General features: G+C 48.2%; 2 protein-coding genes across 2 annotated transcripts in view; one reads left to right on the forward strand and one right to left on the reverse strand.

Moving 5' to 3' along the window:
* The window catches only part of LOC130390979 (LIM and calponin homology domains-containing protein 1-like), a 59406-nt gene extending 45453 nt beyond the window's left edge, over positions 1-13953 (forward strand). The window contains exons 13-24 of the mRNA XM_056601162.1: positions 128-209; positions 593-778; positions 1102-1149; positions 2191-2219; positions 2803-2904; positions 8033-8125; positions 8703-8873; positions 9154-9221; positions 9493-9684; positions 11026-11134; positions 11547-11649; positions 11971-13953. Coding sequence (XP_056457137.1) covers positions 128-209; positions 593-778; positions 1102-1149; positions 2191-2219; positions 2803-2904; positions 8033-8125; positions 8703-8873; positions 9154-9221; positions 9493-9684; positions 11026-11134; positions 11547-11649; positions 11971-11996 — 1209 coding nt within the window. The 3' untranslated portion in view covers positions 11997-13953. The remainder of the gene's footprint in view (positions 1-127; positions 210-592; positions 779-1101; positions 1150-2190; positions 2220-2802; positions 2905-8032; positions 8126-8702; positions 8874-9153; positions 9222-9492; positions 9685-11025; positions 11135-11546; positions 11650-11970) is intronic.
* Positions 13954-15572: 1619 nt separating this feature from the next.
* phox2bb (paired like homeobox 2Bb) lies at positions 15573-17417 on the reverse strand. The gene is made up of 3 exons (XM_056599957.1): positions 17177-17417; positions 16358-16545; positions 15573-16013 (listed from the first exon to the last, which is right to left on the reverse strand). Exons 1-3 carry the CDS (start codon positions 17415-17417, stop codon positions 15573-15575), a joined length of 870 nt encoding a protein of 289 aa, XP_056455932.1.
* Between the last annotated feature and the right edge of the window lie 7703 nt (positions 17418-25120).

The following is a 25120-nucleotide window of genomic DNA, read 5'->3' on the forward strand; positions in this document are numbered from 1 at the left end:
TTAGGTCATTTAGGAGCAGGTAGGGGTTAGACAGTGCAGAGGCAGGTCATTCAGGAGCAGGTTGGGGTTAGACACATTATTACGTGATGTATTACATAAAGACTCACACCTCCTGTTTCTCCTCCAGGAGCAAGGGGAGCTGAGAGGAGGCGGAGAAACTGCTGACCATCTGAAGAGGGAGGAGCCAAAGGCTGAAGCTCCGCCCCCAGGTCAGACGTCACACTCGGTTCTCTGACTGGAGATCTACATTTTTAACACTCTCATAGTTTATATAGATCTATGTTTCTAATTCTGTTATTGTGTACATAGATCTACGTTTCTACATCTCTCATTTTGTATATAGGATATGTGTATTTTTATTTAATTTTAATTTATGTATTTTTATACCTGTTTCAGTCTTTCTGCTGTGACCCCCTAGTTTCCTGTTTGATTAGGACATTTTCTCTCACCGTCAGTCTGCCCTCGTGTGGAAGTTTTAGGAACAGCACTGATCCGAGACACACGGATCAGTGTGTCCGTGTGTCTCGCTGTGCTGCTGAGATCTGGTGTCGCTGAAACAGAACCTCATCAGGTCTGTTGTGTTCCCTTACAGAACCTCAGAACACGTCCATGGAACCGACGCAGACTCCCAAACCAAACACCCCCCCTCTCGTCCAATCAGAGCCTAGTGTGTGTCTGCAGCCCAGCGGCTCGCTGCCCGATTGGTCCTACGCATCAGACGGTCTTCCAGATGTCTCCGTCTCCCTCGGTTACAGCTCTCCCTCTGCCACCAGAACAGGTGAATACATCCCATAATACTAAGGCCTGTTCCTCCTCCTGCACCTCCTCCTCCTCCTGCTTCTTATGGTTTGCTTCCTGGGTGAAAGGTCATATTTTTTGTGTTTCACCTTCGCTCGCAGGAGAGCGATAGGTCTGCTCCTCGCCTGACTCCTTCTTCTCTTCCTCCTCCTCCTCTCCCTCTCCTCCCCACCTCCTCTCCGCCCCACCTCCCCCTCCTCTCCTCCTCCCCTCTCCCCCCCTCCTCCTCCCCTCTTCCGCCCTCCTTTCCCCACTCCCCTCTCCTCTCCTCTCCACCATCCTCCTCCCCCCCTCCCCATGTAGAGCTCCTAAACAGTGTGAGTTCCCGTCGGGAGTTCTTCCTCTCGCCAGGTAACTCCGCCCCTCAGATATTTTACAGGGTCTCCCCCCCCTGCCGTCAGGGGCTGCCCAACTCCCTTAGCTTGTTGCGTCTTGTTTAGCTTCTGTTGCTGTTCTTGGTTCGCTTCTGCTTTGGACTTTGTTAACATGTTCGCTAACAACAGTGAGTGGTTAATGCCAGGGGTGGGACAAAATAGTGATACGGCGATATATCGTCGTCATTCTCCGTGCGATGCAAGGATCGATGCACTGGTGTCAAATGCCGTTATATTTGTCGATTTTTTTTATAATTTTTTTTTTTTTTTTTATTTGATTTTTGCATTTTTATGCTTTGTTCCTGAATGATTCGTCAGGAGATATTGCCCCAAATATCGAACTTTGAATTAATTAAATAAGGCGTTCTGAACTGATTTCCCTGCTCCTCCAGGTGGCGCTCAACACAAGAATGAAGGAAACTATAACTATAACTAGCCAAAGACGAGTAGCTGAAAAACTAGCCAAAAACTCAGATTGGACTGTGAAATAAAGAGTTCAGCAATTTACCTTTACACAGTCATTTTGTATTCATCGTGAGACATATATCGTGATGTATCATTATAGGATTGTCTAATAATATATAGATTATCGCAGAATCTCACGATAATATCACGATATTATCGTGTCACGGGCCATGTATCGCGTATCGTGTATCGTGTTGTGAGGTACCCTGTGATTCCCACCCCTAGTTAATACTGCTTTACTACTACGACCAGACCAGTACAGTCCACTGTTATTATAGAAGTCTTTAGTAAGGGTGTGTTACGAGCCCGCTGACGCGATCGTCTGATAGGTGGGTTTTTCCGATTCATCCACACAGACTTGCTTGGTGTTCTGTGTTTGTGAAGAACCTCTTGTTGAACGGATGTTGTCGCTGAAACGCCTCCATGTTGTGGTCTAACATCACTAACCCTCAGCCGTCGCATGTCCCCCTGTGTGCTAGCGTGCAGCTCTTTAGCGCTCGCGGCTAACGCTAGCTCTCTGTCTCCCTCTCTGTGTCCCTCTCTCCCCCTGCAGATGGCAAGGAGCAGGGTCGCCATAGCAACGTGAGTACGGACCCCCCGCCAGGCGTTGTTTATGGGATGTGATCTAAACATGAACATGAACACTACAGACTGAAACTTTAGAAAACAGAACACTGTTTATTATTACCCACGGCACATGGCCCATACCACTCCAGTTATGGCTCTCCTTTCACTCTCTCTCCTTCTCTTTCTTCCTCTGTTTTCCTCTTTCCCTCTCTCCCTCTCTCTCCCTCTCCCTCTGTACCTCTCTCCCTCTCCCTACTTCTCTCCCTCCAGTAGTTTATCTGAGCCTGGTGTTGTGGTCTTGCAGTCTTGTAGATCCGTCGACCGTCGTTGTAGTCGTGTTGCAGAAGTGTTCTGTACTCTGTTGTGTTAGAACAACTCTCTGTCTCCCTTTCCTTTCTCCCTCAACGTGGGTGTGTGTCTGCCTGCGTGTGTGTGTGTGTGTGTGTGTGTGTGTGTGTGTGTGTGTGTGTGTGTGTGTGTGTGTGTGTGTGTGTGTGTGTGTGTGTGTGTGTGTGTGTGTGTGTGTGTGCGCGTGCGTGTGGTTATCTATGTGTGTGTGTGTGTGTGTGTGTGTGTGTGTGTGTGTGTGGGGATCCAGGGGCCCCCGGGGACACTCCGAGGGGAGCGGGGGCCCTGGGACCCGGAGGACGAGCGGCGGAGACAGGAGAGGTGGCAGCAGGACCAGGACCGGCTGCTGCAGGTACCCTGAGCAAGGCACCAGGGTGCCGGTGCCATTCCCTGTCTCCCTTTAACCTGTACCCTGAGCAAGGAACTAACCTGCCAGGGTTGCTGGTTCCATTCCCTGTGTACCTTTAACATGGACCCTGGGCAGCCTGGCAAGGCACTGACTCAGCCAGGCTCACTCGTTTAAATTCCCTTTGTACCCTGCGGAAGGCGCAAGCCAGGGCGGCTGGTTCGATTCCACGCATACTTCAACTTGTTGAAGCTACCCCGAGCAAGGCACTAACTAGCAGGGCTCGCCAGCTCCATCCCCTGCATGTGCTCTAGTTACTTTCAAATAAGTCCCGGTCTGTTCGACTCTATCGTGACTCGTGAGGATCAGATGTGATTCTGGCGCCCTCTGCCGACAGGAAGAGGTTAAAAACATTGACGTTCAAAAGCATCTGGGGCCTCATGTACTAAGGTTGCGTACGCACAAAAACGTGGCGTACGTCCTTTTCCACGCTCACGTTCAGATGTACAAAACGTGAAATGACCGTAAAAATGTGCGGTCCCCACGCCAGCTCCAGAGCTGTCGTACGCACGTTTCTACAGCTATTGTTCCTTTGGCGACACTTAGAGGTGACGCTGGGAAACTGGGAAAAAAGGTGAACACAATGACTCAGAGTGATTTGCACATCAGAGACACACTAATGAACAATTAACACACCTTGCAATTATATGGGTGGCTATAAAAGCATGCGCAATGGATGAAGAAAATTGTTTTAAAAATGGCTGCGTTAGCGTTGTTAGAGGACATCGCAAATGGTCAAATCCGAAGGGCGCTGGAGACGCCGGGGCCGACGGAGGAGACGCCGGGGCCGACGGAGCAATCCGTGCCCTCTCCTTGCTTGTTTATTCAAAAATAAAAAAATTAAGTTAATAAACACGAGTCAAAGTCTTTAATATCCTGGCATCTTTACGCACGACTTATGTGTATTGCAAGCAGCCAATTGTATGACCAGTATAATTACAGCATTTATGACTTCAGCATATTTACCTTGGGGATGATCGGCGTCCCCTTCATGGGCTCCCACCACTCCGGTGAGAGCTGTGTCACCGATCAAAGCGGCCACTCTCAAATCGAAGGGGGAGAGTTCCCCCACTCCCGTCCCCCCACCTGTTGCGGTCACGCTTCGGCGGTGGGCAGAAACCCTCCGCTTCACCTCCACCTTGAGGTCTGACCACTTTTTTTTAATTTCAGAGTGTGTGCGCTGCTGAGACCCCACTGCATTGACGGCCTCGCAAACACACTCCCACTCACTTCTCTTTTGTTTTGCATTTATCCCTGTTGACAGGGTTCCAATAGCATATGCTTGCGCATTTCTACCTCGTGGAGCAAAATCTCGAGCTCAGACTCCGTGAAGTTTCGTTTTTTTGCCTTTGTTCATGGTGCCAGGTGATCGGATTAAGAGGTGAATCTCAGGTCCAGAGGCCTATTTAAATGAAATTGCATATTTAAATGAGGGCGTGGACAGGGAGGAGTTTGGCACCTCGGCATGTGCGCTCAATTCCACGTTGATCGAGATGTACAAAAGAAACGTGCTTGGATCCATGCGTTCGCACACTTTGATACATCTGAATTTATTTGTGCGTAAGACAGTTTCTGGGTTTTGGCGTACGCCAAGTTTCAGTATGAAATCCACGCAAGTCTTAGTACATGAGGCCCCAGGGGCCTCATGTACTAAGACTTGCGTGGTGTAAGGTTGCGTACGCACAAAAACGTGGCGTACGTCCTTTTCCACGCTCACGTTCAGATGTACAAAACGTGAAATGACCGTAAAAATGTGCGGTCCCCACGCCAGCTCCAGAGCTGTCGTACGCACGTTTCTACAGCTATTGTTCCTTTGGCGACACTTAGAGGTGACGCTGGGAAACTGGGAAAAAAGGTGAAAACCATGACGACTCAGAGTGATTTGCACATCAGAGACACACTAATGAACAATTAACACACCTTGCAATTATATGGGTGGCTATAAAAGCATGCGCAATGGATGAAGAAAATTGTTTTAAAAATGGCTGCGTTAGCGTTGTTAGAGGACATCGCAAATGGTCAAATCCGAAGGGAACGTATATTTAGGGAACGCGAGGACTTACTCGCAAATGATGATGATTGGCTCATGAGCCGATTTCGTTTCCCCAGGCCAGTATTACTGGAGCTGTGCGCAGAGCTGCGGCCGGCCCTAGAGCGCCACACAGCCAGGAGCCAGGGGTTGTCCGTGCCCACACAGGTGCTGACCACGCTGGGGTTCCTGGCAACAGGGGCCTTCCAGCGGGAGCTGGCCGATCGGTCAGGAGTGTGCCAGTCCACCCTGAGCCGAGCCATGCCAGCTGTGTGGGACGGAATCATCATATGAGATTAATATGAGTCCAGACCGGCCTCATATGCATTAATGCATTAATATGAGATAATTAATGCATTCAAAGCCGAGCCACGCTGCCTTGCCCTGTGAATTCAGTTGCAGCGCAAATATAGCAGCAAATACGTTACATTCTTAACCCAGCAGCGGTGTTGTTCAGATACTGATTAAATGGGTTTGTTAACCATGCGTAATAGTATGGCTCCATGAGTATGCGCACACGTTCGATGTGTTCTTCATCTCTGGGCACTGCGTCCCTTTATGTTTTGCAGCGGTTGCATTTGTTCTCTGTTAAAATACATGGTTAATGTATTATTTTGGAGTTAATACATTTGAAGAAAAAAACAGGAACACCACTAGTTTCTGGCTACGCCACTGGTGTCACCGATCAAAGCGGCCACTCTCAAATCGAAGGGGGAGAGTTCCCCCACTCCCGTCCCCCCATCTGTTGCGGTCACGCTTCGGCGGTGGGCAGAAACCCTCCGCTTCACCTCCACCTTGAGGTCTGACCACTTTTTTTTAATTTCAGAGTGTGTGCGCTGCTGAGACCCCACTGCATTGACGGCCTCGCAAACACACTCCCACTCACTTCTCTTTTGTTTTGCATTTATCCCTGTTGACAGGGTTCCAATAGCATATGCTTGCGCATTTCTACCTCGTGGAGCAAAATCTCGAGCTCAGACTCCGTGAAGTTTCGTTTTTTGCCTCTGTTCATGGTGCCAGGTGATCGGATTAAGAGGTGAATCTCAGGTCCAGAGGCCTATTTAAATGAAATTGCATATTTAAATGAGGGCGTGGACAGGGAGGAGTTTGGCACCTCGGCATGTGCGCTCAATTCCACGTTGATCGAGATGTACAAAAGAAACGTGCTTGGATCCATGCGTTCGCACACTTTGATACATCTGAATTTATTTGTGCGTAAGACAGTTTCTGGGTTTTGGCGTACGCCAAGTTTCAGTATGAAGTCCACGCAAGTCTTAGTACATGAGGCCCCAGCTCTTTGAGTCGATGGGTTTGACACGTTTGTGGCATGCAATATAAACCATGCATGTTTTAATGCGCAAAAACAGCGTGAGCTACCATAGCATGTAAGCTCACAGAGAGAGCTAGGCAGTAACCCAGCAGAGTTCCGTGTGATGCTAGGAGATACATATCTCCACACAGAGGCGGAGTGGCCGTCGGGACGATCGGGAGATTTCCCGGTCGGCCGGCGAGGTCTGCGAAGTCAGTTGGACCGGCCCACAGTTGTGAGCATAATTTATTCCCCGTCAAGACGCCGCGAAATCCCCGAAATAAACAATATATATTTCGTGAACATCCAACCAATATTTATACCACTTGCTTACTCTCTATGTCTCATTCATGGTTTTTTTTATATTATTTTTTTTTACTTCATTTAATTCTTCATTAATCAGGTGTCACAGAAGTTTCATAGCCATAAATAAATAATACGAACTACAGTTTACTTTAATTGGTTTGTTCTTGAATTGACGTAGAATGGAGCAAAGACTCCTGGGATTGGGAAATGCGTTTATCCAATAAACAGCTTGCAGGGCAAGTCCGTTTTCGGAAATGTAGGGGGATATATGAGCGGCCCCACGTCTAATGGAATGACCCTATAGACACGTCAGACAGAGAAGGCGAGAGAGTTCGTGGTTGCTTGCTTTTGTTTACCGGCGTTGCTATGGTTACCGGTCTTGTAAGGAAGTGCGCCTCGGAGTGCCAATTCTCTTCCGCACAGAGCAGAACTGTGGCCTATTTTACACATTTTTATTTTCTTAATTATAATTATATCATTCATTTTTACAGAAATGTTTTTTATTACTGAAAAATCAAACAAAAAAAAACGTCGTTGGGGGGGGGGGGGGGGGGGGGGGCGGGAAGGGCCGGACCGGGGAGGATTCTCCCGGTGGCTATTAGTGTCCCACTCCGCCCCTGTCTCCACAGCTAGCTTTGCTCTCCAGCCTCAAGCTGCTCCACCGTTTTAGTGTAGTTCACACATCGGCCGCTAGGTGGTGTCAGAACGCCCTAGAAAAACAACGCTGATTAACAACGCATAGCTTTCTCTGAATACCACCGTCTCACGCAGGGAAGAGTGCATCTCATGGGTCCCGACAATAGTATAGAAGATTTGAAATAAACTGAACTCCAACTCTAATGTAGACAAGCCGGCTCAGCTCTGTTCAGGAGACTTAGTTCTGTGTTCTGTGGGCTCTGAGCTCGCTGCTCGGAGACTCGACGTTCTGCTGTCCCCCTTTCACTATTTACTTTCACTCTCTCTTCTGTCTGTCTATTTTTATTCCTCTCTCTACCTTTATCTCTCTCTCTCTCTCTCTCTCTCTCTCTCTCTCTCTCTCTCTCTCTCTCTCTCTCTCTCTCTCTCTCTCTCTCTCTCTCTCTCTCTCTCTATGTCTCCCTCTCTATGTCTCTCCATCACTCTGGGTTTTACAAATATCAGGAAAAACTGATATTGGAATAACTGTTAAATCAGATTGAGTATATCTGTAAACTGTGTCGGTCGGAACACTTTGATTGGCTGCTTTTTCTGTGTTCCCTGTTTCTAAACTCAACCCTCTCATACCCCAAACATACTCCCGAACGCTCCCTCCTTCACTCCCTCACACACTCACTCCCTCACACACTCACTCCCTCACACACTCATTCACTCACTTACAAGCAGGAGAAGCAGCAATGTGGTGCTGAGGTCGTGTCCCTGTGCTGGTGCTGATGTTGTTGTCGTGGTAACAGGAGCAGTATCTGCGGGAGCAGGAGCGACTGAGGGGGGAGTGGGAGAGAGCCCAGAAGGAGGTGGTGGAGGAGGAGCTGAAGTACCACCAGGAGGTGTGTGTGTGTGTGTGTGTGTGTGTGTGTGTGTGTGTGTGTGTGTGTGTGTGTGTGTGTGTGTGTGTGTGTGTGTGTGTGTGTGTGTGTGTGTGTGTGTGTGTGTGTGTGCAAGAGATAAGGGTACTTCTATTAATAACTGTGATGCATGTGGGTAATATTTGTTGAAACAGGGAGTTGGAAGAGTTCTATGTGCTAACAGTACTGGAGGACTATTTATAATACCTGTAGCTCAGCAGATAAACTCAGACATGGCTATGGGTCTTACTTAGTGTTCTAGCATATTTAGTGTGCTAGCATATTAAGTGTAATAGCATTTTATTCAGGAGATACTGCAGGAAAAATCGTCTCCTCAATGACTAAATGGTGTTAGAGTTTGGTTTATATATGGGAGGGCAGTGACTCAAGAGATAGAGCAGGTTCTAGTTCGACTCGTAGATGAGTGTTGAGGTGTCCCTGAGCAAGACTAATAACCCAAAATGCTCCCTAAGAAAGGTGTGGCCTTGCATTAAATTGGGTCCATTTACCGTTTACCGTATATATTTATGTATGTATGTTTATTTATGTGTGACTCCAGGAGCGTAAGCTGCTGCAGGAGACTCTGCCCCCCCTCACCTCCCCCCTGCCCTCCCTAGCCTCCCCCCTCGCCTCTCTCCCCTCCCCGCGCCGGGGGATGCAGAACCCGCGACCACCACAGGGGGTCGCTGCCCCCTCGCTGAGCAGCTGGGAGAACCAGGAGAGACAGTCGGTGGGGATCTGATGGTTATTAGGAAAATGTTCTGATATTATTACTATTATATAATATTGCTATTATATTTTATTCCTGTTTATATTTTTTTATATTCATGTTACTTTTTATTTGTTAGATCATATTATATTCATGTTATTAATATACATGTTATATTATAGTCATGCTATATTATATGCGTATTATATTGTGTTCTATTATTTTCATTTTATATTAATATATTGTATTACATCAAATTCCTATTAAGTTTCCTATTTTCACCTTTGTGATTGGCTGACAGGTTGGAAGTGAAAACTACAGAACGAGTGACATCAGCACAGCAGACGATAGCATGAAGACCGCCAAGAGGTCAGGGTTCACCTCATCACATGACTTTGTCCATTATCACAGTCTGTCCTTTATCACAGCTACAGTCTGTTGTTATCACAGCTACAGTTGGCCCTTTATCACAGCTACAGTCTGCCCTTTATCACAGCTACAGTCTGTCCTCTATCACAGTCTGTCCTTTATCACAGCTCCAGAGTGTCCCATATTATGATTCCAGTTAATCATAAAGGAAGCTTCATATTTGCGTGCGTATGCCCATGTATGGTCTGACTGTGTAACTCTTGTCTTGCAGCTCTTTCAGTCTCAACAGCAGCCAATCAGAAGCTGTCCACCAGGCTATGCAAAACGGACAAAAGGCCTTGCCTCAAGCCCCGCCTCAAGCCCCGCCCACAACCATGGCCCCTGCCAGAAGCCCCGCCCACAGCGAGAAGCAGGAAGAGGTCCTGGACTGTAGCACCCCCAGCAAACCCAAAGGAGACCGCAGGTGTGTGTGTGTGTGTGTGTGTGTGTGTGTGTGTGTGTGTGTGTGTGTGTGTGTGTGTGTGTGTGTGTGTGTGTGTGTGTGTGTGTGTGTGTGTGTGTGTGTGTGTGTTGAAAATGATCCAGATCGTCCATAATCCCTTTCCCCACAGGACATTAGTGTATGTATATCCCATCTCTGTGAAACGGGCTGCAGTTCCTGATAATGGCCACCAGGTGGCAGCACACTCCTGTCTATTTCCCCTCGTCGCTCTCCGGCCATCAGGCGCTCAAACCTCACGACAGCGTCGAAGATATTCTCGCCAATATCTGTCGTTAACTATTCCTGACGTAATGTTTAACTTCGCGTCGGGTTAGCGTTAACTCAGGACCGCTCAGGCTACGTCACCCCCCGGTCTGCCTGCTGATTGGCTTCTCTCTGCGGGGCCCGGCAGCCAATGGGGTGCGGGCAGCGGTGTGACGTCATGTTGTTGCTGTCTGTTTTCAGGTGCCGTCCTGTTGAGTTAAACTCTAAGCCCCCCCCCCTGCCCCGCCCCCAACAGGTACTGTTTCTGCCCGGTCATTGCGCGCTCTGCTACTTACCCACAATGCACCGCGGGCCCTCCGCCCCTCCTCCTCACAATATGCGGCAAACAGAGGCTCTGTTGTCGATGACATCATCTGTGCACTCACACCCGTTGAGCCCACACGCGTGTGTGTGTGTGTGTGTGTGTGTGTGTGTGTGTGTGTGTGTGTGTGTGTGTGTGTGTGTGTGTGTGTGTGTGTGTGTGTGTGTGTGTGTGTGTGTGTGTGTGTGTGTGTGTGTGTGCGTGCCAGCATGGATGTGTGTGTGTGTGGTCATGGCCGTGTATGCGTGTGCCAGTGAGTGTGTGTCAGCAAGTGTGTGTGTGTATGGTTGCGTGTGCCAACAAGTGTGTGTGTGGCCGTGTCTGAATCTACGCTTTGATTCGGTCTCTGTACTCATCTGTATCTACGTTCACTAAGAGAGCTCTAGCTAATTAGAATGAGCTTCCTGATGATTCTACATGTTCTAGATCTATAGAACCAATCTCCACTGTCTATCCTCTGTTCTCTTCAAGCTTAAATTTATTAAATCCCCGATGGGTACGATTGACACAGTAAGGCTGGGGGACGGGGTCTGGGCAGGAAGCAGCTCCGCCCCTTGGATCCTCTCCTTCTCTCCTCCTCTTCTCTCATTGTCACCTTATTTCCTCCTCTCCTCTCCTCCTCTCTCTCTGCTCCTCTCCCCTCTCCTTCTCTCCCCTCCCCTCCTTCTCATGTTCTCCATTTGTCTTTTCCCCTCCACCTTTATCTCCTCTGTAATTTAATAACCCCCCCCCCCCAGGTCGGTGAGTGGCCGGAAGCTGTGCTCCAGCTGTGGGCGGGCCTTAGGGAAGGGCGCGGCCATGATCATTGAGACGCTCGGACTCTTCTTCCACATCCAGTGTTTCAAGGTTCTCTCTCTCTCTCTCTCTCTCTCTCTCTCTCTCTCTCTCTCTCTCTCTCTCTCTCTCTCTCTCTCTCTCTCTCTCTCTCTCTCTCTCTCTCTCTCTCTCTCTCTCTCTCTCTCTCTCTCTCTCTCTCTCTCTCTCTCAGTGTGTCTGATGGTCTCTCTCTCTCTGTGTTTCTGATGGTCTCTCTCTCTCTCTCTCTCTCTCTCTCTCTCTCTGTGTTTCTGATGGTATCTCTCTCTCTCTCTCTCTCTCTCTCTCTCTCTCTCTCTCTCAGTGTTTCTGATGGTCTCTCTCCCCTCTCTCTCTCTCTCAGTGTGTCTGATGGTCTCTCTCCCTCAGTTGGTCTCTGTGTGTTTGATGGTTTCTCTCCTTCAGTTGGTCTGATGGTCTCTCTCCCCTCTCTCTCTCTTAGTGCGGGGTGTGTCGGGGTCTTCTCGGGGACACCACCACGGGAACGGACGTCCGGATCAGGAACGGACTCCTCAACTGCCACCAGTGCTACATCCGCTCCCGCTGTACGTGTGCGCGTGTGTGTGTGTGTGTGTGTGTGTGTGTGTGTGTGTGTGTGTGTGTGTGTGTGTGTGTGTGTGTGTGTGTGTGTGTGTGTGTGTGTGTGTGTGTGTGTGTGTGTGTGCTGAAGGACTGTATACTTAACATTCATGGATGTACATTAGACTCATTTTCTAAATAATTTTGGGAATCATTAACTCTCTCTCTCTCTCTCTCTCTCTCTCTCTCTCTCTCTCTCTCTCTCTCTCTCTCTCTCTCTCTCTCTCTCTCTCTCTCTCTCTCTCTCTCTCTCTCTCTCTCTCTCTCTCTCTCTCTCTCTCTCTCAGCTGCTGGTCAGCCGACCACCTTGTGATGTACTGGAGACCAAAGATGTCCTCCTCATTCACCTCCTCCAATGGTTCACCTGTTTGGCTCCCTCTGCAGGGCATGGGCCAATCAGAATGGGTGGTAAAAGGTTTCAAGACTTGCCATGTATATGTTATCATATATGTTCATGAAATCTCAGCCAATGGATGTGACTCCTGCGTGTGACATCACAGAATCTCCCCTGTTCGACCAATCAAGAGACTGCATCAGATCTGACCAACGAATCAACTTCATGAGGTGTCTGTAAGACCCTCCTTATAGACAACTGCTCTATATAGAGGATCCTTATAGACAACTGCTCTATGTGGATCCTTCTAGAATACTGCTCTATAATACCTTATAGACTACTGCTATATATGGATCCTAATAGACTACTGCTCTATGATAGATCCTTATAGACTACTGCTCTATGAGACCGTATGGACTATTGCTCTATAGAGGATCCTCATAAACTACTGCTCTATATGGATCCTTATAGACTACTGCTCCTTGATAGGTCATTATAGACTACTGCCCTATTAAAGGATCCTTATAGACTAGTGCTCTATGAGAGGATCTTTATAGACCATTGCTCTGTATGGATCATTATAGAATACTGCTCTATAGAGGATCATTATAGAATACTGCTCTATAGAGGTTCTTTCTAGAGTTGTAGTCCTTATGTGTCAAATTCAAAGGTTTTATTCCTGGTCCCAAAGAGCAACGTAAAGATGAGCAGAAAATAACTGAGTATATAATCACTGGTATCCAGGTCTTAGAGATATTGTTATTCTAATCTAGAGGTTTTGATTTGTATGTTAAGGATTTCTTTACGCGTAAACTCTGACTTTGATTGGCTTTAGTTAAGTGGCTGTTCCTTCTGTCTCCTGATGACCCCAACGAGGGACGTCTGAGCTGCGTTTGACCTTTGAACTTTGACCTTTTCACCTTACTGACCCATGCAGTAAACAGGCCTTGGCTGCGGTATTTTGCTTGAGATAAGTAAATATTTTGTATTTATGATGATGCTTCGTCGATAGAGCAATAACATATTTACCATTTTTGTTATTGTATTACTTTATATCAATATAAAGCATATTTTTATCCTTATTATGGAATCATGATGTACGACTTATGCAAATGTCCTGCTCGTTAAACACCACCTGATTGGCCGGCCGGTCAGCGGGGGACTTAACGAGGAGCGAGTAACGAGGAATGAGTAACGAGGAGTGAGTAACGAGGAGAGAGGAGTGAGTAAAGAGGGGTAACGAGGGGCGGGTAATGAGGAGAGAGGAGCGAGTAACGAGGGGCGAGTAACGAGGGGCGAATAACGAGGAGCGAGGAGGGTGGAGCGATAGCGTAAATGTGCCTTAGGGTTAGCAGGACAGAGCTAGCTGGTCTCTCAGATCGGGGGGTCCACGCGGAGCCCCCGTCTGGTCGGTCCTGAGGATTTTCATCCTCATTTTCACACTAAAGAAATTGCCGAAATTAAATATTATCGAAATGGGTTTCATTTTAAATGTTGTTTAATTGCACCGCAGCTGTTTTTCGTGTTTGTTGAAATTGCAGATTTTAATATGATGCCGTTAAATAATCAGCCGACGCGTTCGTATGATTTAACGGCAGAAGTAATATCGGCCAAGCGGCACTCGCACCGCTGGGCTGGGATCTGTGGCATCGCGACACACTCTGGTCCAGATGTTCTGGTGCTGAGGCTGTATGCAGAAGCACGTTGAGCCCACACCGAACGGCCCTCCGCTCCCCGTCTCTCCAGTATTCCTGCGCTCTTCCCATTTGTATTCTTCTTTAGCTTCTGGTTCGGATGTTGCTGAGGCTTCTGGGTAGGATCCGTGGCTGGGAATGAGCTGGTATTTATTGTCTTATGCACCCGAGGACTTTCCCAATAAGAGCAGGTCAAATGCAGCGGAATTTCTAGCATAATGTATGTTTATAAATAAAATGTTTAAACCAAAAGGAGAACTTGTTTGTGTCTCTTTAAAGTTTCACCGTTGCACAATGTGTATTTGTATTTGTCTGAATAGATTTACTTTAAGCATAGCTCTACTAATACTAATAGATCTACTAATACTTATAGATCTAATCCTAATAGATCTACGAATACTAATCGATCTACCAATCCTTATAGATCTACTAATACTAATATATCTACTAATACTTATAGATTTACTAATACTAATATATCTAATAATACTTATAGATCTACTAATCCTAATAGATGTACTAATACTAATAGACATACTGAAACTAATATATATACTAACACTAATCAATCTAATAACACTCATAGCTCATAGTACCAATATATCTATACTAATTTATCTAAAAATACTAATAGATCTCCTAACACTGATAGATATACTAATACTAAAATTTATATTGATACTAATAGATCTATACTAATAGATATACTAACACTAATACACAGGAATCTACTGTCGGGCAGATGAGCGAAACTAGATGAAGATTTTTAATATTTAGTAAAGCTTGCTTTGGATCAACTTCATTGTTTTGACTTTATAACTAACGTCGTAGCCTGACTGTGCCTGCGCTGTCCGTGGTGCCTCACACCTGCAGCCCAGATCTTATCTAGAAATTCCTGTATTTATCCTAATATAAAATCGACTCAGCCATTTTATCATCAATAACAAGTGACGAAGCAACTTGGACCATTATTTTTTTTTATCATCAACAATCATTTCAATGGTACACCTGGAAAACTATGTGCACGTGTAGAAATAGTTCCTTATTCTTAAATATAAGCATTCATGACCTACATATAAATAACTTTGAATCCGGACGAAACGAGTTACATAAAGTTCACAGAGTGAGGAGGAGGGGGGAAGGGGGGAGGGAAGAGACGACATGCAAATGAGACGAAATAAATACAAAAGCTTGCATCACTTCTGGGATGAGCAGAATCAGAGGGGTGGGGGGGGCGGAATCAGGGGGGGGGGGATGCTCCAGAGATGAACTACGTCAGACGAGAGTACACAACACCACAAAACACTTGCGTACAAACACACACAAACATACAGGGGGTCTGTGGGGGCGCTGCGGGGCGTTGTGCGGTTCGAGGGGGCGGGGCTCCGTTCTTATTGATCATCTATCGATCGGTGAACGGAAACCACCGCGAGCCCTGAAATCTGTGATGGGCCGCGTGCGTGACGACGATCTAGAAAAACAAAATGATGCACGCGCATCCCCCCCAACCTTCTCAGTCTGTCGGGGGCGCGCGGCGCGTCTTTTTCGTCCTGAAACAAGAGTCGGCGGCGAGCGGACGACGCGTCTTGTCCCAAACCTCGACTCTGATCGGATCGGTGATCGGTGATCGATGCTCTGCTGCTGCTGTGGGGGTGGCGCGATGACGTCACATTGTGATTCTTCTAACCTGACCGCGCGAGGAGCCGGGGAGGGAGGGAGCGACCCCCGCAGCGGAAGTCGTCATCTTCCTGTTGATGTGTATGCGTGTCCTTCGGTCATGTCCCTCCCCTCCCCCCACCCCTCTCCTTCTTCCCCCCCCCCCCCCCTCCTACAGTCCTCCTTCCCATCCACCGCGGACCCGCTAAAACATGCCGCTCTTCACGAGCGCCGCCTTGTTGGCGCCGTTCTGTCTCTGCAGGGACGACAGCACGCTCGCGAAGGGCCCGCCCAACGAGTCCGGGATGGAGGTGATGGTCCCGGGGCCGCTGGCCCAGGAGCCTTGGCCCCCCTGGGACCCCGGGACCCCCATGGACCCCGAGGTCTTCCCCGGGTCCCCCTGCCCGCCGCCCTGGCTGCTGAGCGCGCCCCCCGCGGGACTGGGCCCGGAGCAGGAGGAGGGGGGCCCCGCGGGGTGCGGCCCCCCCGGGCCCCCTGTGCTGTCTGGGTCGGCACTCTTCTGCTCCTTGCTGTCCTCGTCGCGCGGGTCCGACTTCTTCCCGGTTCCGTTCTTTGCCGCAGCAGCGGCGGCGGCGGCCGCGCGCTCCTGCTTGCGGAACTTTGCGCGTCGGTTCTGGAACCAAACCTAGAAATACGAGATCCAGATCAGTAATCGATAATCATCTGATCATTAATTTGATCGTTAATATTATCGTTAATATGATCAGTAATATGATCATATTACTTATCGATGATCAGTAGGCCTACTAAATAATAAATAACCACGTGATCAAATAGGACATAATGTGAAAAGTGGAAACATCATAAAAAAGTATGAAAATTATAACTTGTAAATAATGACACCGATGTCCTGCGGGGAAAGTAAAATAATAATATTCCATATTCGATAGTGCGTTTAGTTTTTTTGTGTGTTTGTATTTATGTCTCGTGCTGTAGCGACGGTGCAGGTGGGCGCGCGCGGGGGCATACCTGCACGCGGGCTTCGGTCAGGTCGATCTTGAGGGCGAGCTCCTCGCGGGTGTAGATGTCCGGGTAGTGCGTCTCCGCGAACACCCGCTCGAGCTCCTTCAGCTGCGCACTCGTGAATGTGGTCCTGATGCGCCTCTGCTTCCGCTTCTCGTTCAGCCCGCCGTGGTCCGTGAACAGCTTGTAGGGAACTGGAGGAGACGGGGTGACAGGGTCCCGTTAGGGGGGCTGGACAGGGTCCCGGGTAGCGGGGCGCGTGGACACCCGGTGGTATCCGGGTCACCAAGCGGAAGTCAATTTAAAATCCACCATTTTGTCTAAAATGAGTCGAGCGGCGATATCATATGTAGGCGCGCGAGTCGCTGAGATGCGGAGTCGCTGCGCGCCGCGCGCCGTGATGCGCTTAATGTAATGTTTCCTTCATTGTAATATTAACTTGATTGTAATGTTAACTTAATTGTAATGTTGACCTAATTGTTTGGCTTGGGGTTGGTGAAGTTGTCATAATGTTGTGATGTACCGTAATGTACTGCCGCTCCATCTCATCTCATCTCGTTATTAAGATGCTTCTCGTCTCAGAGTAAATAAATGATTCTCTCCTTCCTAAGATGATGTTGTTGGCGGTTAGGGCGCGAGCAGGACAGCATAACCCGCTAACCCAATTACCGCCGCCTGCAATCGCTCCTAACCTGATAAATCCGCTTCATTTGGGTAAGCAGATTCGCTTTGGTAAATAGTAAACACGTTTCCGTGTGGAAAAGCAATCACGGGCTTTATAAAGACGACCTGGTTACCGGGAGTGGCCCGCGCATGGGGGCTTACCTGCGGCGTAAGGGCTGCTCTGGTGGTCTCGGAGGGTCCCGAGGCTGCAGGAGCCGGGCGCGAGGGACGGGCAGCCCGCGGAAGCGCCGAACGATGTCCGGATGGGGTTGTACTGGAAGCCGCTCGCCTGGCTGCACGAGCTGAAGTCGGCGTAGGCGGAGGCCAGGCTGCCGCTGTCCATCCCGGCCATACACGACTCGTAGGCGGAGGAGTTCAGGTAAGAGTATTCCATTTTATACATCGGAAGAGGCTTCGTGGAGACGGAAAGACGCACTTCCTAGGAAACCAAGAAAAAAATGTGGAATCAACAAAACGTGAAATTGGATTTAAACAGACGGAGAGGAGGACGCGCGTGACTCGTGGCGTGGCGGGAGTGGGGCGGAGGAGATGTTGACTGGTCGGCGGCCGCTCCTCGACTGGCCTGCTTTATAGGCGCCTCGCCCGCTTTTATGAAAAGCCCCCTAAGAGCCGCCTAGCCCCCCGGTCTCTAGAGCATCCAGCGCTCCTAATAAACTTGGCTCTTTCCGCTTGGACAATAGCAAAGCGTTTGGTCTTATTGCTCGCGCTTTTTTACATGACAATAACTCATCAGTCTATTGGGCTGGCACTGGGGGCCTCGCGCTGTCCAACCTCCCTCCCATTGATCCGCTGCGTCTCTAATTAGAATTTAATACCGCGCGCCATTACGCGCCAAGCCTCCGCGCGCCATCCACCCCTCTCCTCTCTAACCGCCATCTTGCCCTTTAATTCAATCACACCACTTGGAAATAATGAAAGTTGGGTGACGATTCTCCCTGATCCAATTTTCTCCCCAAGCTTTTAAGCCTTTTAAGCGCGCGGATACCTTGGGCAGATTTCACGTCGGTCGGATCCTCGGTGTCTCTCTGGCGCGCGCTGCGGACGGCCTCGCTGCTTCTCTCGTGACTGCAGATGTGGAGGCTGCTGCTGCCGCACGACACACACACACACACACACACACACACACACACACACACACACACACACACACACACACACACACACACACACACACACACACACACACACACACACACACACACACACACACTAACATACACATACACAACAAACAGACATGCACACGCAAAACAACTACACGCATAGACACACGCGTACACGTGCATGCACACACACAAACGCAGACGCACACACACACACACACACACACACACACACACACACACACACACACACACACACACACACACACACACACACACACACACACACACACACACACACACACACACACACACACACACACACGGTTAACTGCGACCACTCTGCTGTTTGTTTTTATTCTTTATTTATTCTTTATTTATTTGTATTTAATTTTGTATTTAATTCTTAGGCTACTTCAACGAAATGACAAAAAGAATGTCAAGATGAAAGCTGCAACAGCTTTGCATGCTGAATGAGGGATATCAACCCTGCGATCCAGATGTGTGTTTCCCGTCCCGTCTGTCGGTCTATTTATTACCCAACACCCCGGCTCCAAGAGGCCTTTATCTCATCAGCTTTGCGGCCTTGATTCAAACGAGATCGTAATTACTATTATTGGCTTCATAATTCCCTTTATTCGGTGAAGAACATCTTTGTAATGAATGTGAGGAACTCGCGTCCAACCTCTCCGGCTGATAATCCGGTTTCCGTAATGAGAGGAACCTTTTGGTTTGTGTTTACACCTCCTCCCTCCGTACCACATCTCCTCTCGTCTTCTCTTCTCTCCTCTCTCCTTTTCTCTCTCCTTTCTCCTCTCCTTTCTCCTTATCTCCTCCCCTCTCCTCTCCTTATCGCCTCTCCTCTCTCCTTATCTCCTCTCCTCTCCTCTCTCCCCTGTCTATCTCCCCTCTCCTCTCCTCTCTCCACTCTACTCTCCACTCCTCTCTCTCCTCTCTCCTTATTTTCTCTCCACTCCTCTCCTTATATCCTCTCTCCATATTGGTTGTGTGTTTTTCCTGCCCAATTCTAACAGTTTATTCGTAGCGCCCGCCGTCCTGTTGTCTGAATCCCGTATGATGCCAAGAAGACAGGGCTGGTTTAACTCATGAATTCATATTCCATCACCGCGGCCTGTAATGCCATTACCTACCCATATTGCGCGTACAAACAGTTATTAATAAAATATGGATTTAATTTCGACGGGGAGAATGGAATGACCATGATTCTCTAGATCGCATGTTGTCCAAGAAGTAGCCTAATCAATAAAAAAATATTTAAAATATTAGTGTTTCTAAAGCGCTGAAGTGTCATATTAGATCATAGACATTTTAAATAGGCCCAGTTTTAGTTTGACCTATTTATTATTAATTTCACGACCTCCGTCAGCAGTATTTAATAGTTCAGCAGAACCAAGTTTATGCATAATTCAGATGACCAGAGAGGGCGCGTGCGCGTTGCGAATAAACGGGCATCTGGCCTCCACGCGCACGCGGATGACCCGCGCGCCCGCCTCGGCCATCCATCGGACTCTTGCCGCGTCGCGCCTCGCCTTTAAGGACCAGCCGCGCCACAAGTTAACTCTCTCTGGACAACAACGCGCTCCCTGTTATGCAAATCCGCTCTTTCTTTCCTTTCTGCACGCGAGCCGGGACCTGAACGTTGTACCGAACGGTTAATCTGATTATTCAGAGCAAAGAGCCAACTGGTGCTCCGTCCCTCCACGTGTCTGGCGGGAGAGAAGCCATCTCGGGATTAATCGAATCACGCTGAAAGAAACGAGACGTCTTTTCTGATATTCCGCCGAGCAAATACAATTATAGCTTTTAGCCGCGCGCTTCTTTCAGCGCAGCGCCGCCTCGTCCTGCCGCTCTATAGAGTGGGGCTCTATGGCGCACGGCTCTATAGCGTGCGGTTCTATTGCGCGAGGGTCTATTGCGCGATGCTCTATTGCTCTCAATTTCTTTGGATTCCTCGACCTGCTGAATATCAGGTGCACACTAAACACACACACACATGCACAAACACGCACACGCACGCACCCACGCACGCGCGCACACACACACACACACACACACACACACACACACACACACACACACACACACACACACACACACACACACACACACACACACACACACACACACACACACACACACACACACACACACATACTGCGGCCTTCTCGCGGGGCTAGAGGAACTCCTTCACTTTATGACAGAATCTTCCTCTTTCCTAAATAAATAAATAAATAAACACGCGGGGGTCAAGCCTCCGAGGTGAAGCGCGTCTCGAGCCCGCCCCGCAAGGAGTGATTTACAGTACCGCGTAATGGCGCTTTAACGCGCACGCCGGCAGTTAAATTCCCGTCACGAGCTGCGGCGGCCATATGTCGTCACTTAAATAAATCAAGGTTCGGCGATGTTTGCAAGACCTTAAATTTCCCCGGCAAGTGCGGGACAATAGCGGGCGACGTTTTGAGGGCGTGCGGGTCCCTCCCCCCCATTTAGCGGCACGCCGCGTTGCCGCGCGGCCCAGGAATGCGGCGTGACAGCGCGGACAAAGCGCGCAGAATAAATGCGGTGTGTGGGGAGCGATGGGATGGAGCGGAGATAAAGCGCGAGGGCAAGGGGAGGGCCCGCGCTGTCACGGGCCGCCTGACATCTCACTCCGCCTCGAGTCTCACTCCGTTAACGTCTCACTCCGCCAATGCGCGCGGATCAGAGGAGTTATTAATAAGGGATCTGGTCGCAGAGGGAGAGATGGCGTCAAATATTCATTCACGTGCCCTCCTGACAATTCAGTTTGATGTCTCAATCTGCAGCTGAGGCCCGGGAACTCTGAACCACCGAGCGATGTCATAGGAATCACTATGATCAACATAAGGCTATTATTAATAATGATAATATTATTACCATCATTATTGTTATTATCGTTGTTATTATTAATATTATAATTATGATTGTTGTTATTATTAGACAATAATTATTATTATCATAATGGTTTAGTTGTAGACCGAACGTAATATCACGAGGCCTATACTATGAGGCTATTTTGTTGATATTGATATATTGTTAAGATATGATCACCTTTGAGATATTATTAAAATATTGTGGCCGTGTTTTTGCTTTTGTCTTAGGGAAACTTTATTGTTGTCTTATTTAAATATAAATATGAATATGAATCTTTTTAATGGCCTCCGGTGATCCGCGGGAGTGCGCATGAGCCGCATCACATCACAGGTTAAAAGTGACGTCATCCGCGGCGGCAGGAAACTCAATCAGCCGAGCGTGCCCTCGGGTTCTGGTGTGCGGGAGGGGACCCACGCGCAGGTCGGGGTTCGGTTAACGGTTCTCTGTAGTGATGAGTGATTAGGAATATTCCCATTCTTCTTCGTGTTTTTGTTCTGCTCCACCGTGATGACACCTCCTCCTCCTCCTCTTCTTCTTCCTCTTCCTCCTTCTCCTGTCCTACTCCCCTCTCCTCTCTTCTCATATCCTCCTCCTCCCCCTCTTCCTCCTCCCCTCTCCTTTCCTCTCATCTCCTCCTCCTCCGCCTCTTCCTTCTCCTCTTCCTCCTCAGACCTCCTTCAAGTCTTCTCGGAGGATTAGCATATAAATCTCATTCCGTTGGAGGAGATGATCCAACATGGAGGAGGAGGAGGAGGAGGAGGAGGAGGAGGAGGAGGAGGAGAGCCAAAGAATCAATTACTAAATGACTCCGGCCTCTAAGTCGACATTAACGGAGAGGAATGCTATCGACCGCTCGGAAATAAGATTTTCAAAAGATGGGGATCATTAAATCTCTTGCCAGTGTTCAAGAATTTGATTCATAAAATCGTCTGAAATGAGATGAAATTAAATTCTTATCGGGGCTCTTGTCATCGTCCCGCCTCACGAGCTCCGCCGGAAACAAACCTAATAAGGATCCGGAGACGTTGTTTAGTTGTTACTAATTTATTGCAGGAGGATTATGGATATGAATCCAGACAGCCCGGCGTACGGAGGCCTATTCCAGCCTCTTACATCACAGGAATGTCGATACATGTTATATATATATATATATATATATATATATATATATATATATATATATATATATATATATATATATATATATATATATATATATATAGGCTATATATAGGCTATGTCATATTTATATATGTATTACATATATTCATATATAGCCTACATATATAACATATAGATATAGATATTACATATTCGAGACACTACAGTGATTCTCTCGGACATCAGACCAAACCAAACATCAACAACACCAACCTGTATTTTATGTTAGTAATATTTCTGTTAATTTGTATTATTTCTGTTAGTATGTGTGTATTATCTATGTTAGTTAGTGTGTATTATTTAGTCAGTGTGTCTCCCCGTCCTCACGGGGTCAGGGAATATCTTACCCCGAAGCTCGCTCCATTATTCTCCACATTAGCAATTGACAATTATTATCCCCCTCCTCATAAATCAGCGCGCGGCGCGTTATTATTGTTCAGCTGAATGGCTGTTGGGGAAGTCGGGGTCAGTGTCATTAACTCCGCCCCCCCCCCCCCGGCCCCGGGGCCCCCGCGCACCCACCCCCTCGGGCCCCCCTCTATACAAGGACCTGCTGGCTAAAAGCTTAATCACACATGCATTAGCGCAAGACAGCGCGCTATTGTGCCGCGGTTCACTGGAATGAAGCGCTGCGCGGCAGCGGCGCGGCAGGCGGCGCGGCGCCGTCAGGATGATGGAGCGCTTTTTAATGTTGAGGCCGGAATCTGCGCGGTGTCGCCGCTCCGCCGCTCGTGGCGTCACGCGGCGCGGCAATTACAGCAGACACGTCCTTGCGATCCATCATAACGCGTCAATGTCATCGTGCGTCATAATAATTATGATACCGCTTTGTGGTGTTTATTGCGGCGCTATTATAATATGCACGATGGAATTAACCATGTAAGCACCTGCTATCAAGTTCATGGGCCGCCTAATTTGTCTCGCCTCGTGCAGCAGGCGCCATTGTTTTCCCGCGAGGCGTCGACGGGCCGGGATTCCCTCCAGGCGCCTCAGCGGTCACCTAAGTTCCTCACGAGGACCCCAATCATCGTGTCAGAACGAACATGTTGATGTGTTAATCTGCCGTCTGTGATCCCATACCATGTAGTCTGGAGGCCGTGTGTGTGTGTGAGTCTTTGTGTGTGTGTGTGTGTGTGTGTGTGTGTGTGTGTGTGTGTGTGTGTGTGTGTGTGTGTGTGTGTGTGTGTGTGTGTGTGTGTGTGTGTGTGTGTGTGTGTGTGTGTGTGTGTGTGTGTGTGTCTGTGTGCGTGTGCGTGTGTTTGTGTGTGTACAGGACTGAACATATTGAGATCATCAAAACATCTCTGTAGTCTACGATACATATACAATACACTAACAGTATAATAAAGGCTATAAAGCAATACGCTCCTCTGAAGGATATTCTGTTGATAAGGGTCCAACAAATCACTAATAACTTATTAAGTTATTATTTAATAAGATTTATTAATATTCCACTAATATTGAATAATGGCCAATGTTTTCAAGGAACCAATAATAAAACGACATGAAGGAGAATAAATGATTTTAGAACTTTATTTTTTTCATACTGCATTTACACACAGTTGAATATTCCACTTATGCATTTACTACAGTTAGTTTAATCTCCTGTTGGATTTCATCAATAATGATGAACTAAACCATCGTTGAATCAGGATATTTCAAACTGCTAACCTTACAACAAGTTAACACCGAACATATTCATTATTCATTCATTCATCTCCAGCAGACTTTGTGTGAAACATTTTTGGTTGTTTGACATCATTTTCTGAAATGTTTCCCCCATTTCCCCCCCAACCATCTTGCAAGCTTATTGTGTGTCGTACGTCCTGGCACTTAAAAACAGTAATTGTGTCGAATCTTATCCTAGCTATCTGTGTTATATGCAGGGAATGGGTTAACCTAGTGATTGTTAGTGCTTGGCACTTGGTTCTATGAACATCCTTACCGTACCGACAGAGATATATTGTGTTATATAGGTGTTTCTCTTTCTTCTGACAAATGGACTTATTGTATGTCGCTCTGGATAAAAGCGTCTGCTAAATGCCCTAAATGTAAGTAAATGTAAATGTTCAAAACCATGAAACAAAAGGTGATTCTACAACAAGTTGGGTTCCTATAACATGTAAAGAATAGGTATTCATCAACATGTTCCAAATACATGTTAAGACTATGAGTGATTCTACAACATGTGGTGTAACATGTTCAGACCGCTGAGTGCGCCGCGGGCCACCTGACGGGTCCAGACCGCCTTCCTCCCCCCGGTCCTGATGAGTCCAGGCCGTGTCCCGGACCCCCGGTCCTGCTGTGTTCCGGTCCGGGCGGAGGTCTCCCGCCACTCTCCGCGCCGACGCCTCGCTGATCCACCAGCACTGATCTGATTGGCTGCAATCCCTAAAGAGTAACCAGATGGAACATCTGATGTACAACCCCTTCACCCCCCTCAATCCCCCTCACCCCCCCCATCGCCCTCAGCCCTCACCCTCCCTCACACCCCTCACTCCCTCACCCCCTCACCCCCTCACCCCTCAACCCCCCTCACCCCCCTCGCCCTCCCTAACCCCCCTCACCCCCTCACCCCTCACCCCCTCACCCTCACCCTGGTTCCCAGCAGAATGCCACTGTAACACAGAACTATAACGACTAGAACAGACACTCACGGTGTTTCCGGCGATCTGTGACGGATCCCACGGCCGTACCCCTTGTTTTCTGATTCTAGGTGCTCTGGTTCTTGGTGTTCTGGCTCTAGGTGTTCTGGTTCTATGTGTTCTGCTTCTCTGTCCTCCTACCAGTTCCTCTCTGAGGACTGGTTCTTGGTGCTCTATGGTCTATGTGTTGTGGTTTTACACTCTCCTCCTCCTTGCTCCCCTCTGAGGACTGGTTCTATGTGCTCTAGTTCTATTTGCTCTAG

Source organism: Gadus chalcogrammus, chromosome 10 (genome assembly GCF_026213295.1).
Source record: "Gadus chalcogrammus isolate NIFS_2021 chromosome 10, NIFS_Gcha_1.0, whole genome shotgun sequence".
NCBI lineage: Eukaryota > Metazoa > Chordata > Actinopteri > Gadiformes > Gadidae > Gadus > Gadus chalcogrammus.

Excerpts from the sequence above, each read along its gene's own strand:
- phox2bb (XM_056599957.1), bottom strand. The coding sequence starts at position 17,417 with ATGTATAAAATGGAATACTCTTACCTGAACTCCTCCGCCTACGAGTCG. Across the intron at positions 16,546-17,176 it reads GAGCAGCCCTTACGCCGCAG|TTCCCTACAAGCTGTTCACG; the intron begins GTAAGCCCCCAT and ends CGTCTCCTCCAG. Across the intron at positions 16,014-16,357 it reads TGACCGAAGCCCGCGTGCAG|GTTTGGTTCCAGAACCGACG; the intron begins GTATGCCCCCGC and ends TCGTATTTCTAG.